The sequence below is a fragment of the Terrapene carolina genome, unplaced genomic scaffold, assembly GCF_002925995.2.
Source record: "Terrapene carolina triunguis isolate 2854851 unplaced genomic scaffold, T_m_triunguis-2.0 Scaffold706, whole genome shotgun sequence".
Classification (NCBI taxonomy): domain Eukaryota; kingdom Metazoa; phylum Chordata; order Testudines; family Emydidae; genus Terrapene; species Terrapene triunguis.
The window spans coordinates 477,544-492,859 of NW_020665057.1; the positions used below are offsets into that span (position 1 = coordinate 477,544).

Consider the following 15,316-nt stretch of genomic DNA (forward strand, 5'->3'; position numbering starts at 1 on the left):
TAAAAGCATGTACATTTGAAAAAGAACAGTATCTAAATATCAGAGGGGTAGCCATTACATGCATCTGATGAAGTGGGTATTCACCCATGAAAGCTTATGTTCCAATACATCTGTTAGTCTATAAGTTGCCACACGATTCTTAGTATCTAAATAAAAAACAAATAGCCCCTACCTTCACTTTTGTCCCCCACTTCTTCCTCTATGTTTCTGCTACCTACAATCTGCGCCATGAAACTTTTAGAAACAGCAGTACTTGCCCCTCCTGGGCCCAGCGACTCTGCTTTCTAGCCATGTTATGAACAGACAGAGATCTCTCCTGCATGGTATGGAGCTGCTGAGGGCTTTCAGTCTGCTCTGTTCCTCAGAAGATTTAGCCCTCAGACTTGTTTTTAGAAGATAATATTAGGCACTGTGAACAATGCAGTTTTTTTAAAAAAAGAAAACAGTTCTAATTGCTTAATCTTAGCCTAAGAGCAAGAGTAGTAAGAGTTTAATCATTATGTTCTCAGTGATGTAAGAGCTCCTGTCCACCTCTGACCATCTCATGTGACCATATTGCTGTAACCCTTGTTCTTCCTTGCCCCATCCTCTCCGTAACTGCCAACTGACTCCTAGCTGGTGTGACAATAACAGATCTCCTATGCTTATGGGACTGGGTGGGGGTGGAAGTGACCTTGCACAGCATCAGCAGGATCATAGAAGTGTAAAGCCACTGGTGCTATGTGCCGTTTGGCTGTAGCCATGGGCCTATTTGCTGCAACTAATATATTCCTAAAAAGTTCTGAGACTACAACTTGAGTACGTGCCTTTCCGTAGATAGCTGGCATTTAACTAGCAAATATCTTAAGTGTCTTCAGTGCCTCATTGTGACAGGTAACGAGTTACTTCAGACCTTCAAGTGTCACAAACCCTTTAAAAAATGAATATTCATTAATTATCTTAGTGATTTTGGCTAGTAGTCTGCAGAGCAGCAGGAGTAATGTGCATCGTTAATGAAGAAGAAATGGACCTTAAAATGCATCATGCATAATGCTTACTAACCTATTACTGTCAGATGCAACATTTACTCCAGTAATTGTGCGGTACAGTAATTCCTATTCTTGTTAGAACGCTGCTGTGCCATGTCTAGACTAGAACATCTTTGGAAATTAAGAAGGCTAATGAATATTTCAGATTTGGAGCCACGGATTCTCATCACACCCAACCGTGGTCTTTATGACACGCTGTTAAACCCTCTCACATGTGCATTGTGCAAGTCAATGGGAGTTGGGCACCAAACTCTTCTCTGAAACTCTCCCCTTTTATATACTGGCAGTGGAATGCTGACCCTTTAGTGTGACACAGGCTTCCCCAACATGGGCTAGCTGACTGTGACTGTTTCTATCTGGTGTGCACCTCATTGTCATCATCCTTGTCTTGGTGGTCTCCAAACTGGCTTATTGAAAGGGGGCTACCTTTAGCAAATATTCAGAAGCTACAGCTGGTGCAGGAAATGAGGCTTGATAAATTAGTGGTGTGAAAAACAACAACCAGTCCTCACTTACAGACCGCCCCCCAACCTGAAGCAAATACTCACCAGCAACTACACACCACAGAACAGAAACACTAACCCAGGAACCAGTCCCTGTAACAAACCGCGTTGCCAACTCTGTCTGCATATCTATTCAAGGGACACCATCATAGGACCGAACCACATCAGCCACACCATCAGGGGCTCATTCACCTGCACATCTACCAATGTGATAAATGCCATCATGTGCCAGCAATGCCCCTCTGCCATATACATTGGCCAAACTGGACAGTCTCTACACAAAAGAATAAATGGACACAAATAAGACATCAAGAATTGTAACATTCAAAAACCAGTAGGAGAACACTTCAATCTCCCTGGACACTCAATAACAGACTTAAAAGTGGCAATTCTTCAACAAAAAAACTTCAGAAACAGACTTCAACGAGAAATGGCAGAACTGGAATTAATTTGCAAACAGGACACCATTAAATTAGGCCTGAATAAAGACTGGGAGTGGATGGGTCACTACAAAAAGTAATTTTCCCTCTGCTGATACTCACACCTTCTTGTCAACTGTTGGAAATGGGCAACGTCCACCTTGATTGCATTGGCCTCGTTAGCTCTACAAAAGTAATTTTCCCTCTCTTGATATTCACCCCTTCTTGTCAACTGTTGAGAATGGGCCACTTCCACCTTAATTGAATTGACCTTGTTAGCACTGACCCCCTCTCCCATCCCCACCCCCACTTGGTAAGGCAACTCTCATCTTTTCATGTGCTGTAATATTTATATTGTTTACTGTATTTTTCACGCCATGCATCTGATGAAGTGGGTTTTAGCCCATGAAAGCTTATGCCCAAATAAATTTGTTAGTTTCTAAAGTGCCACAAGGACTCCTTAACAACCAGATAGCAGCTGTTCTCCAAAGCTTTTAGAATCTTCCAGTTTGCACCTCGGTGCAATTCAAGGTGTTAAATTTTGATCATGAAAGTCCTACATGAGTTTCTCTGGCTTCCTTAGAATCTGCCTCTTTCCTCATGTGCTACCCTGGCAGTTGAGAGGAGCTAGGATGTTTTTGCTAACAGCCTCTAACTAGGATTGTTTGGGGTTCAAAGGCAGGGCTCTGGTGAGCTCTGAGCTCTGGAATTCTCTTCCTCCAATTGTCTGACAGAACCAGCCAATATTGTGTTTAGTGAAAGTCTATTTAGTCTATTTTCATAGGGCTCTTTCATTGCAGGATGATAGTGGGGACTGCAGTTCTCTGATTTTATCCTGGGGGAATCTGTAAAGAGAGGTAGACTACAACTCTGCAAGAGAGACTGGCACATGCTCGGCACTCCAGCTCTTCTGGATGGTGAAGCAGCCCAAATGCTGCTTGAGGGAAAGCTGCCATAATTCAGAGCAGCCCTCTGGCTACTCTAAATGATACCAGGGGCTAAATCAGCCCCTGGAGCAGACCAGAATCCTGGAGGTGTGTAAAGTCACTTTTGCCCATGTGCTGGCCCTCTGCATAATGGTGAATTACTCCAATTGTAATCTTGAACAGTTCACTCATCCTCTGGTGTTCTACACTGCCCCTCTATAAAATGAAGATATTACTTACCATACAAGCAGTGTGAGATTTATTTACCTAATGTCTGAAACACTACCTAAGTGCTATTGGTTATAAACATTAGTATTAGTAGCCAGAATATGCTCCCTAAAACATAGAATGACTGCTGTTGTGTGTTTGTCTCTACACCACAAATGTAGTATGAAGGAATCATATGGGAAGAGTGGGATCAAAATAAACATACAGATCTTTTAAACCCTACTTTAAAAGAACATTACTAAAGTTGCAAAGTCAAGCACACAGGAGTCGGGAAATACAACCTTAATTTGACCTCCTTGTACATATGCAGTTTTTGTGTGTAATTTCCTAGGATTTTAAAAAAGCAACTTGAAAAAAGGAGAAATCCCATCATGTGGCCTCATATTGACACCCACAGGGTTCAGCAGAAGGGTTGGAACCTTAAGATCCATCACAAAGATCTCTGCTGCATGCTGCCTTGGCACCAGGCTCTATCTATTTAGCTTAACACAGAGATGGTTAAGGGGTGACTTGATTCAGGGCCGCCCAGAGGATTCAGGGGGCCTGGGGCAAAGCGGGGGAGCTGCAGCGCTTGTACTCAGGCGGCAGCAGTCCGGGTGTTCGGTGGCATTTCGGCGGCAAGGGACTCTTCATTCGCTCCACGTCTTTGGCAGCACTGAAGGGCCTCCCGCCGTCGAAATGCCGCCGAAGTCCCGGACCGCCGCCGGGCCAGGGCTCACGGGGCATTTCAGCAGCAGGGGGCCCTTCAGCCGCTCCGCGTCTTCAGCAGCACTGAAGGGCCCCCCGCCACCAAAGACCCAGATCGCCACCGGGCCAGGGCTCACGGGGCCCCTGCGGGGCCCGGGGCCTGGGGCAAATTGCCCCACTTGCCCTCCCCTCTGGGCAGCCCTGACTTGATTACAGTCTGGTAAGTACCTACCTGGGAAACAAATATTTAACAATGGGCTCTTCAGTCTACCAGAGAAAGGTATAACATGATCTAATGGCTGAAAGTTGAAACTAGACAAATTCAGACTGGAAGTCGTATTTTTTTTTTTAAATGAGCTTAATTAACCATTGGAACAACTTATCAACGGCCGTGGTGGATTCTCCTTCACTGGCAATTTTTAAATCGAGATCAGATGTTTTTCTAAAAGACACGCTCTTGGAATTATTTTGGGGGAAGTTCTTTGATCTGTGCTATGTGGGAGGTCAGACTAGATAATCACAATGGTCCCTTCTGGCTTTGGAATCTATGAATAATGCACACTGCTGTTCTGACAGATCTCTGGTTACTTTAGAGACAGACAGTGAAGGCCATTAGAGGACTCTCAAACTATTTAAAGGGATACTACCCACTTTAGCAGCCCATCTTATCTGGGGATTACAAAAGTCACCTAACTCATGACCATTATTAAAGCTGCACAAGTATGAAGTATCTTTTCCAGATGTGATCTGCATTCTACCAAAATAGAAAAAAGAAAATAGAGAATAGTGAAGAGAAGGGGGGGGAAAAAGGATTGGGATCTGGGATCCCTACCCTCTCTCTTTTCCTTCCATCTCAAGTATCCAGTCAAACAACTGGCCTGTTCGTTCTGGAGGTGGCTCAGCAGTGGTATATAAACCCACATGTTCAGGCGGCCAACACAGTAAATGTTTTCAGTTTGTATTCTCTAAATATCCAGCCAACAGCTAGGTGTTTGGAGGTGGGTCATGCACAGCTGTTTTACAGAAAGAGAGATGGGAAGAAAGGCAGGAGTAACAGATTCTGTAGTTGTTCTGTCTGTTCCTAGTCAACCTCATCCTTTGGGGCTGTAAATTAGAGGGGCAGATGCTCTGTATAAATAATCTGGGAAGACTTCCAGATTCATCATTGAAAAGTGAAGTGTACAACATTGGCTGCGCTGAATCCTTGTTGGGTGGTGAGCAAAACAATTTTTTTGGCACAACTGACCACAGTTTGGTTTGAAAATACCTGACTCAATCAATTCAGAGATGGTTAGAAGATTGACAGATGGTGAAAGAGACCAATAACTAACCTCCTTCCATTGTATTCTCAAAGGTCCTCTACCTAAATAGCCTCAATAGCCTGTAGTTTACTTCTTCAATTTTGGAGGGCAGCCACATGAAACTGATACACAAGCAAAACAAATGCTTAAAATACAAACCTGGCAGATTTCTCAGAGGGGATTATTGCAATATAAATCAGAGTAGAACAGAGAGTCTTATAAATTCCTCATTGGACTGACCATACTTTTCTGTCTAGATCTATAATTATGTAAAACAAAACTTTGCCACATTTGACATGTCCCAATCTCCTCAATTGATTGTCACATGCATCTTGTTGCTCAGAAGCTGCAGCCACTGCAGTAGCATTAAGATAAAGACTCTGGTCAGAGTTTCTATATAGTTGTTTGCTTGTGTACATGAAGGATCAAACCCTCGTGGCTTCACTCACATGGCTTTAGGGAGATTACTCCTGTGATTTAAGTGAGTGGGATTTGGTCTGATCTGTACAATGAAGATACCCATAGTTGTAGGGGGTCAATTCATTTGACTATAGCTTAAATCAGCCTATAGTAGGGATCACTTAATCCTAACATCCTGCTTGGTGGATCTACCCTCATATTGCCTTAACCTACGGAGTCCATGAATCCTTCATGAACCATCTCATGCATCCTTTGTTGTTTAAATCAAAAAATAAAATGGCACACTATCTGGTATTGCTCATATTCAACTGGATTCTAATCCACCCCATAAATATCCTTCATCTGCTTAAAAACAGAAGAATAAATAGCAGTGTTTGCTCATTTGCTCAGCTGGAGCCATCTCAGAATGTACCATTTGTCTATTAGTATGTATATTATGAGGAAGGGTTAAAGTAAGGTGAATGTGTGCAAGTGGGGGCAAGAATGCAGCTTGCTCTCTTTTGCTAAAAGCTGGTGGGAGCTCCCCTGCCTCTTGCTGGCTTGGGTAAGCAGAACTATCACAGAGCCCTCATCCTCCTGGGTTGGCTGTTTCAATCTACTTTAGTCATTACATTACAGTATTATTGGTCTCTGATATTCCTTGAAGTTCTTATATAGGCTCCCCCACTCATTTCAGCTGCTTTCCAGCTCTCTCAGATGCGCCTCCCACTGCCTAAGCTTTCTGGGAGAGCTAGCTGGAAGCCATGAAGAAAATGTAGTTTCTGCAAAAATACTTTCAATGGGAAAATTTCAAGTTTGCAGAAATTTGATCCATTTCCTGTTGGGAAAAATCAAAACAACAAATTTTGTTTCAAGTTGAGTAAAGCTAAATCAAACTATTTTGGTTGGTCAGACCAACTCTTAATATTTTATTTTGGATCAATTTGATATTATGTTTGTCCACCTGAACTGCCCATTCTCCTGGGTTGGACTACATTGGCCATGATGCATTGCAGTCTCCCATTCGCTTGAACTGCAACAGTACATTATGGGAGATGTAGTCCAACCAGAGAGTCTGGCTCCTATTGGAGAATGGGGGCCTGAAGCCTTATATCACTGGAAATGGAGACCCTCAGCTTCTCAATGAGATAAACAGCATTTGTTTTAGCACTAGAGGGGCACTAGATTATTAACTGTAAATTCACATGATTGTTAAAAGAACAGGAGTACTTGTGGCACCTTAGAGACTAACAAATTTATTTGAGCATAAGCTTTCATGGGCTACAGCCCACTTCTTCGGATGCATAGAATGGAATATATATTGAGGAGATATATATACACATACAGAGAGCATGAAAAGCTGGGAGTTGTCTTACCTACTCTGAGAGGCCAATTAAGTAAGAGAAAAAAAACTTTTGAAGTGATAATCAAGATAGCCCAGTACAGACAGTTTGATAAGAAGTGTGAGAATATTTACATGGGGAGTAAACTGAAGCCCACTGAAATTAATGAAGACTCCCAGGGATTTCAATGGACCTTGGATAAGGTCCTTTAAAAATGACCAAAAACATCCTTGCTAAAAGGTTGATGATTATACATTTTCTTTTAGTGACCAAGTAAATATTTCATTGTATAGAAACATTGGACAAGATGAAGTACTGTGTGTTTACTCCAGTTTTATACCCATGTATAGCAGAGTCACACTGGAATAAGACAGGAATAATGCAGTGGTGAATGAAGTTCATTGTGTTTAATCTAATCACATCAAAGAGCTACAATGGGCTCATAACTTATTTTCATGCTCAGCTGATGCATCTCTCTCAACAGATATACTTTATAGGGTTCCAACCAGAGAATAAGCCATTTATGGGAGATCTCAAAGGTGTTAGCTACTCTTCCTGGCAAATACTACCACTCCTCCATCTCTAGCCATAGTTCAAGATTTCATCCATATTTTGTTGCAATTTGAAAATTCAGTGTCACTTTCCAGTTTTCATTATCAGTTTGCCATCATTTTTAATAAAGTTATATCAGCCGCTCAAAGGATAGGACTTTCCCATTTCCAAGGAAAGAGAGCAAGTGGTGGCTCTTACATCTTACTCTGCAGTAGGGTACTATGGAAAGCTAGCAGCACTCATCTCCAAAGCTACAGTTAAACAGCTTTTAGCAGATCAGTTCCTAGCATCCATGTATGTGGTGATCCATCTGCATTGAACAGATGCTGAAGGGTTGCTGAGATCTGAAACATATGCATCTGTGTTAAGCTGGAGCTCACATCAGCTGTTATATTTCTTGGCGAATCTAGTCTGAGTTAGAACCCTTTTCTGCTGGAAGTGTATAAGGCTAGGTAATAGTGTCTGCTCGCCTCTAAGGGTATGTCTACACTACGAAATTAGGTTGAATTTGTAGAAGCCGGTTTTATAGAAATCGTTTTTATACAGTCGATTGTGTGTGTGTCCACTTAAAATGCTCTAAGTGCATTAAGTCGGCGGACTGCGTCCACAGTACCGAGGCTAGCGTCTACTTTTGGAGCGTTGCACTGTGGGTAGCTATCCCACAGTTCCCGCAGTCTCCGCCGCCCATTGGAATTCTGGGTTGAGATCCCAATGCCTGATGAGGCAAAAACAGTGTTGCGGGGGATTCTGGGTACATGTCGTCAGACCCCCCCCCGTGAGAGCAACGGCAGACAATCGTTTTGTGCCTTTTTTCCTGGGTTACCTGTGCAGACGACATAGCACGGCAAGCATGGAGCCCGCTCAGCTCAGCTCACTGTCACCATATGTCATCTGGGTGCTGGCAGACGTGGAACTGCATTGCTATACAGCAGCAGCTCCTTGCCTTTTGGCAGTAGACGGTGTATTACGATTGGTATCCATCATCGTCGTACTCCTCAGTGAGTTCGGTCAGAGGCGCCTGGGCAGACATGTTTTGTCTCCTGGAGACTCAGTCCTGCCGGCAGTCCTATTGCACCGTCTTGACGATGATGGCTAGCAGTCGTAATGCACCATTTTCTGCCAAGCACCCAGAAGATGCCGATGGCTATCAGTCATGCTGCACCGTTTGCTGCCAGCCTAAGATGTAAAAGATAGATGGACCAGATTTGTTCTGTATTCATTTGCTTCCCCCTCCCTCTGTGAAATCAATGACCTGCTAAACCAAGGTTTTGAATTCAATCTTTGGGGGGGCCATTCTATGTGACAGTTGTTTGTGTTTCTCCCTGATGCACAGCCACCTTTGTTGATTTTAATTCCCTGTAAGCCATGTCGTCACTCGCCCCTCCCTCCCTCCTTCCCTCCGTCAGACAATAGTTTCGCGCCTTTTTTCAGCCCAGACGCCATAGCACTGGGATCATGGAGCCCGCTCAGATCACCGCGGCAATTATGAGCACTATGAACACCACGCGCATTGTCCTGGAGTATATGCAGAGCCAGAACATGCCAAAGCAAAACCAGGCAAGGAGGCGATTGCAGCACGGCGACAAGAGTGATGAAGAAATTGACATGGAATTAGACCTCTCACAAAGTACGGGCCCCAGCAATGTGCAGATCATGGTGTTACTGGGGCAGGTTCATGGTGTGGAACGCCGATTCTGGGCCCGGGAAACAAGCACAGACTGGTGGGACTGCATACTGTTGCAGGTGTGGGACAATTCCCAGTGGCTGCAAAACTTTCGCATGCGTAAGGGCACTTTCATGGAACTTTGTGACTTGTTTTCCCCTGCCCTGAAGTACCAGCATACCAGGATGAGAGCAGCCCTCACAGTTGAGAAGCGAGTGGCGATAGCCCTGTGGAAGCTTGCAATGCCAGACAGCTACCGGTCAGTCAGGAATCAATTTGGAGTGGGCAAATCTACTGTGGGGGCTGCTGTGATCCAAGTAGCCAATGCAATCAAAGACCTGCTGATATCAAGGGTAGTGACTCTGGAAACGTGCAGACCATAGTGGATGGCTTTGCTGCAATGGGATTCCCAAACTGTGGTGGGGCGATAGACGGAACCCATATCCCTATCTTGGCACCGGAGCACTAAGCCACCGAGTACATAAACCGCAAGGGGTACTTTTCAATGCTGCTGCAAGCCCTGGTGGATCACAAGGGACGTTTCACCAACATCAACGTGGGATGGCCAGGAAAGGTACATGATGCTCGCGTCTTCAGGAACTCTGGTCTGTTTCAAAAGCTGGAGGAAGGGACTTTCTTCCCAGAACAGAAAATAACTGTTGGGGATGTTGAAATGCCTATAGTTATCCTTGGGGACCCAGCCTACCCCTTAATGCCATGGCTCATGAAGCCATACACAGGCAGCCTGGACAGTAGTCAGGACCTGTTCAACTATAGGCTGAGCAAGTGCAGAATGGTGGTAGAATGTGCATTTGGATGTTTAAAAGCGCGCTGGCGCAGTTTACTGACTCGGATAGACCTCAGCGAAACCAATATCCCCATTGTTATTGCTGCTTGCTGTGTGCTCCACAATATCTGTGAGAGTAAGGGGGAGACATTTATGGCAGGGTGGGAGGTTGAGGCAAATCGCCTGGCCGCTGATTACATGCAGCCAGACACCAGGGCGGTTAGAAGAGTACAGCAGCGGTGCGCATCAGAGAAGCTTTGAAAACCAGTTTTGTGACTGGCCAGGCTACGGTGTGAAACTTCTGTTTGTTTCTCCTTGATGAACCCCCCCCCCCGGTTCACTCTACTTCCCTGTAAGCTAACCACCCTCCCCTCCCCCCTTCGAGCACCGCTTGCAGAGGCAATAAAGTCATTGTTACTTCACATTCATGCATTCTTTATTAATTCATCACACAACTAGGGGGATAACTGCCAAGGTAGCCCGGGAGGGGTGGGGGAAGAGTGAAGGACAAGGACACACTGCAGTTTAAAATTTTAAAACGTTAACTCTTATTGAAGGCCAGCCTTCTGATGCTTGGGCAATCATCTGGGGTGGAGTGGCTGGGTGGCCGGAGGCCCCCCCACCATGTTCTTGGGTGTCTGGGTGAGGAAGCTATGGAACTTGGGGAGGAGGGCTGTTGGTTACACAGGGGCTGTAGCGGCGGTCTCTGCTCCTGCTGCCTTTCCTGCAGCTCAACCATACGCTGGAGCATATCAGTTTGATGCTCCAGCAGCTGGAGCATCGACTCTTGCCTTCTGTCAGCAATCTGACGCCACCTATCCTCTTCAGCCCACCACTTGCTCTCTTCAGCCCGCGATTCAGCCCACCACCTCTCCTCTCATTCATATTGTGCTTTTCTGCACTCTGACATTGACTGCCTCCATGCATTCTGCTGTGCTCTGTCAGCATGGGAGGACATCTGGAGCTCCGAGAACATATCATCCTGAGTCCGCCGTTTTCTCCTTCTAATCTTCACTAGCCTCTGCGAAGGAGAAATATTTGCAGCTGGTGGAGGAGAAGGGAGAGGTGGTTAAAAAAGACACATTTTAGAGAACAATGGGTACACTTTCACGTTAAATTTTGCTGTTCACATTACACAGCACATGTGCTTTCGTTACAAGGTCGCATTTTTCCTCTTATATTGAGGGCCTGCCGGTTTGGTGTGAGAGATCACTCACTCAGAGCCAGGCAACAGAATTCGGCTTGCAGGCAGCCATGGTAAGCCACAGTCTTTTGGCTTTTTTAACCTTCATAACATGTGGGAATGGTTTCAAACAGCAGCGCCCTCATTTCCCATACCAAGCACCCGTTGGGTTGGCCATTTAAAATGGGTTTGCAATGTAAAAGGAGGGGCTGCGGTTTCCGGGTTAACATGCAGCACAAACCCAACTAACCCCCCTCCCTCCCCCACACCCAATTCTCTGGGATGATCACTTCACCCCTCCCCCTCTCCCCCTTCCCCCCCGCGTGGCTAACATCGGGGAATATTTCTGTTCAGCCGAGCAGGAACGGGCACCTCTGAATGTTCCCTTAATAAAATCACCCCATTTCAACCAGGTGACCGTGAATGATATCACTCTCCTGGGGATAACAAAGAGATATAAGGAATGGATGTTGTCTGCATGCCAGCAAACACCGGGACTATACGCTGCCATGCTTTGTTATGCAATGATTCCAGACTACGTGCTACTGGCCTGGCATGGTAAAGTGTCCTACCACAGCAGACGGGATAAGGCAGCCCACCCCAGAAACCTTTTGCAAAGGCTTTGGGAGTACATCAAGGAGAGCTTTCTGGAGATGTCCCTGGAGGATTTCCGCTCCATCCCCATACACGTTAACAGACTTTTCCAGTAGCTGTACTGGCCGCGATTGCCAGGGCAAATTAATCATTAATCATTAAACATGCTTGCTTTTAAATCATGTGTAATATTTACAAAGGTACACTCACCAGAGGTCCCTTGTGCGCCCTCAGGGTCTGGGAGCACGCCTTGGGTGAGTTCGGGGGTTACTGGTTCCAGGTCCAGGATGATAAACATATCCTGGCTGTTGGGGAAACCGGTTTCTCCGCTTCCTTGCTGTGAGCTATCTTCATTGTCTTCATCATCATCTTCCTCGTACCCCGAACCCGCTTCCCTGTTGCATGATTCTCCATTGATGGAGTCAAAGCACAGGGTTGGGGTAGTGGTGGCTGCACCCCCTAACATGGCATGCAGCTCCACGTAGAAGCGGCATGTCTGCGGCTCTGCCCTGGACCTTCCGTTTGCCTCTCTGGCTTTGTGGTAGGCTTGCCTTAGCTCCTTAATTTTCACGCAGCACTGCTGTGCGTCCCTGTTATGGCCTCTGTCCTTCATGGCCTTTGGGACTTTTTCTAATATTTTGCCATTTCGTTTACTGCTACAGAGTTCAGCTAGCACTGATTCGTCTCTCCATATGGTGAGCAGATCCCGTACCTCCTGTTTGGTCCATGCTGGAGCTCTTTTGCGATCCTGGGACTCCATCATGGTTACCCGTGCTGATGAGCTCTGTGTGGTCACCTGTGCTCTCCACGCTGGGCAAACAGGAAATGAAATTCAAAAGTTCGCGGGGCTTTTCCTGTCTACCTGGTCAGTGCATCTGAGTTGAGAGTGCTGTCCAGAGCGGTCACAATGAAGCACTCTGGGATAGCTCCCGGAGGCCAATACTGTCGAATTCCGTCCACACTACCCCAAATCCGACCCGGAAAGGCCGATTTCAGCGCTCATCCCCTCGTCGGAGGTGGAGTAAAGAAACTGGTTTAAAGGGCCCTTTAAGTTGAAAAAAAGGGCTTCGTCTTGTGGACATGTCCAGGCTTAATTCGATTTAATGCTGCTAAATTCGACCTAAACTCGTAGTGTAGACCAGGCCTTAGAGAGCTGATTTTGAACTTTGCTGACAGCTGCTACAGACAGCAGTCTGGATTGATCTTGGACTCTTGTATGATTTTTTTCTTCATTAATCTTTGGTGTTAAAGTTTGTGGGCCAAATTTTCCTCTTAATTTACATGCAAGCAAAACCATCATCTTTAGTGGACTTGTACAGGGTGTAAAAGATAGCAAAATTTGGACCAGTAGGCGTTAAAAGAAACCCAAATAGGTAGTTTGTGATTCCTCAACAGACAGCAGATGTAAACCAGACAGAAACATTGGACTCACCAGACCATAACAAACCACTGTCCATCTAGTTTGTCATCTACCTTCAGCCATGGCCAGTACCTAATGATTCGAAGATGAAACCTCCACACCAGCCAGTTGTTTTGGGGTTACAGCGACATGCAATCCACTTGCCCATTTAGCTAAGGATGGCTCCAGGGCCCACATATGGCTGTAATCCCACAGGGATCACATGTTCCAAGAGTCACCTCTCTACTGGCAGCAACCCAGGTCTAAGTACTCTACTCATATTTAGTTGCTGTGAGAACAGATTGTTCTGGGGAACATGTATATTCCACAGTGGAGGATCAGTGAGAGAACATAATCTTCATTTATCTTTTTTGATACAATTTATTCAGCGTGGGCGAAATTCCCTCCTGTACAGAGGGATGGCCAAGGTACTGTTATGAGCTGGGTGAAACAGAGTTAAAAGCTCCTTGAGACTGGGCATGAACACACCCTTCAATTACCAATACTGTCAGGATAAGTTAATCACAAGCTCCCTCCACCCAAGACAAAAGTGGTTCTCATCCTGCCCAGGAGTTTTGGGCAGAGGTGTTTTGCTGAGCATTGTCTGGGTAAGTGTGTGCGTGTGTTGGGTATGTTTACATTCAAAACACTGCAGCTGCGCCACTGTAGCGCTTCAGCATGGACAGTACTTATGCCGATGGGAGGGGTATTCGCATTGGCGTAGGTAATCCACCTCCCCGAGAGGTGGTAGCTAGGACAATGGAAGAATTCCTCTGTCGACCTAGCACTGTCTACACCGGGGGTTAGGTCAGTCTAGCTACATCTTTCAGGGACATGGATTTTTCACACCCCTGAAAGACGTAGCTATGCCGATGTAAGTTCCTAACGTAGATCAGCCTCAGTGTCACCAATTTTTCCTCTGAACTGGAAAGACCTATTAGACCCTGAGTTTTTGGCTAGCTGCTCAGGTCAGAAGTAGGGATGTAAAATATCAAATGGTTAAACTGTTATCCGGTAAGTGTTAGTCTTACCATTAACCCACCCTAAATGTTAAACCCCGGCGTGCCGGCTGGAGCATTTCCAGACCCTCTCCCTTTAATCAGTTAACCAGTTAAATGATATAATTTTTATCGTTTAAATAGTTAGCTATTTAAACAATATTTACATCCCTAGTCAGAAGGGGTAACAGTACTACTTATGCCTTACTTAAAACCTGATGTAAAGCCCATTGCAGTTATTTAGAAAGAATCCCATTAACTTCAGTGGGCTTTGGATCAGGCCCTTAAGCCCTATATTGAGGGCTGAAGTGGGCACAAAGTTGTGCACAGGCCCTCTGCACTGGACTCCATGTGAGCCTAAAGAGGCAACCTAATGAGGAGATTCTCTTAATTCTATCTGTAATTCTATCCTTTACAGTTAAATCTCAACAACTGATTTGGGGCCTTCAGTAGTATCTAAGCCTTGTGTCTAATACACAGTATCTGGATCTCCTAAGTAGATAGAGCAGTTCTTGTGCCAATTCTCTAAAGAGGCTGACTCATTCAGATATAGCCAGTGCTTATAAATGGAAGAGCTGCACTGAGCCTGCTAGAGATTTGGGTTTTGATAAAACCCATAACTCAGATCTACAAGAGACTTAATTTGATGTAGGAAGTAGAAGGAGACAGTGTAAATCTGAGTTCTCTGCTTATTACAATGCCAATGTTCTGTAATAGAATCCCCTGCTGGTTCCTCTTGGGCACTCAGAGATCCAGATCTGCCCTTCCCACTGACACATCACTGCAGTAATTCATCATGTGCCTATTCCGCCAGCTGCAGAAAAGATTTCTGCATGCTTAACAGGAGGATGCTGAATTCACAGCAAAGCATCACAGCAGAGAAAGCAGGTTGCTGCTGTAAAACACAGTCACATCATTGTTTAATGGGTCTGTTGTCAACAGTTGATTATAAATAAGATTTTAAAAGGATGCCTTACCAGCCGTCATCCTAGTGGAGTCTGATGCTGCCGTCACAGAACTCCCTGGCAGTGATTCAGTTTTCCCTGCTGATATTTTGGTAGGATAAATGACAGTATGTTAACCACTGTTCTCAACACATATTTGTCAAAGGAATAATCAGCAGGAAAGCAAGGGGGGAAAACTGGAGCTGTTCTGTAAATCTGCTGTCTGAGCATCAGGTTTTGCCTACTACTTGTGTCCAATAGCCCTTCATTTTCTTTTAATGAACTGAAATTTTACATATATCCTCTCTTGATCTCAGGGTGAATTACCACTTATCTTATATACAATCCACATACATTTCAGT

General features: G+C 45.2%; 1 protein-coding gene across 5 annotated transcripts in view; it reads right to left on the reverse strand.

Moving 5' to 3' along the window:
- Positions 1–15,064, reverse strand: part of EMCN (endomucin) — a 45,342-nt gene extending 30,278 nt beyond the window's left edge. For all 5 annotated transcript variants that reach the window (XR_002908770.2, XR_002908768.2, XR_002908769.2 and 2 more), the window contains exon 1: positions 14,988–15,064. Coding sequence is in view for 2 of the 5 variants with exons in the window: in XM_024211740.2 (XP_024067508.1) it covers positions 14,988–14,997 (10 nt within the window). In the remaining 3 variants the exon portion in view is untranslated. The remainder of the gene's footprint in view (positions 1–14,987) is intronic.
- Between the last annotated feature and the right edge of the window lie 252 nt (positions 15,065–15,316).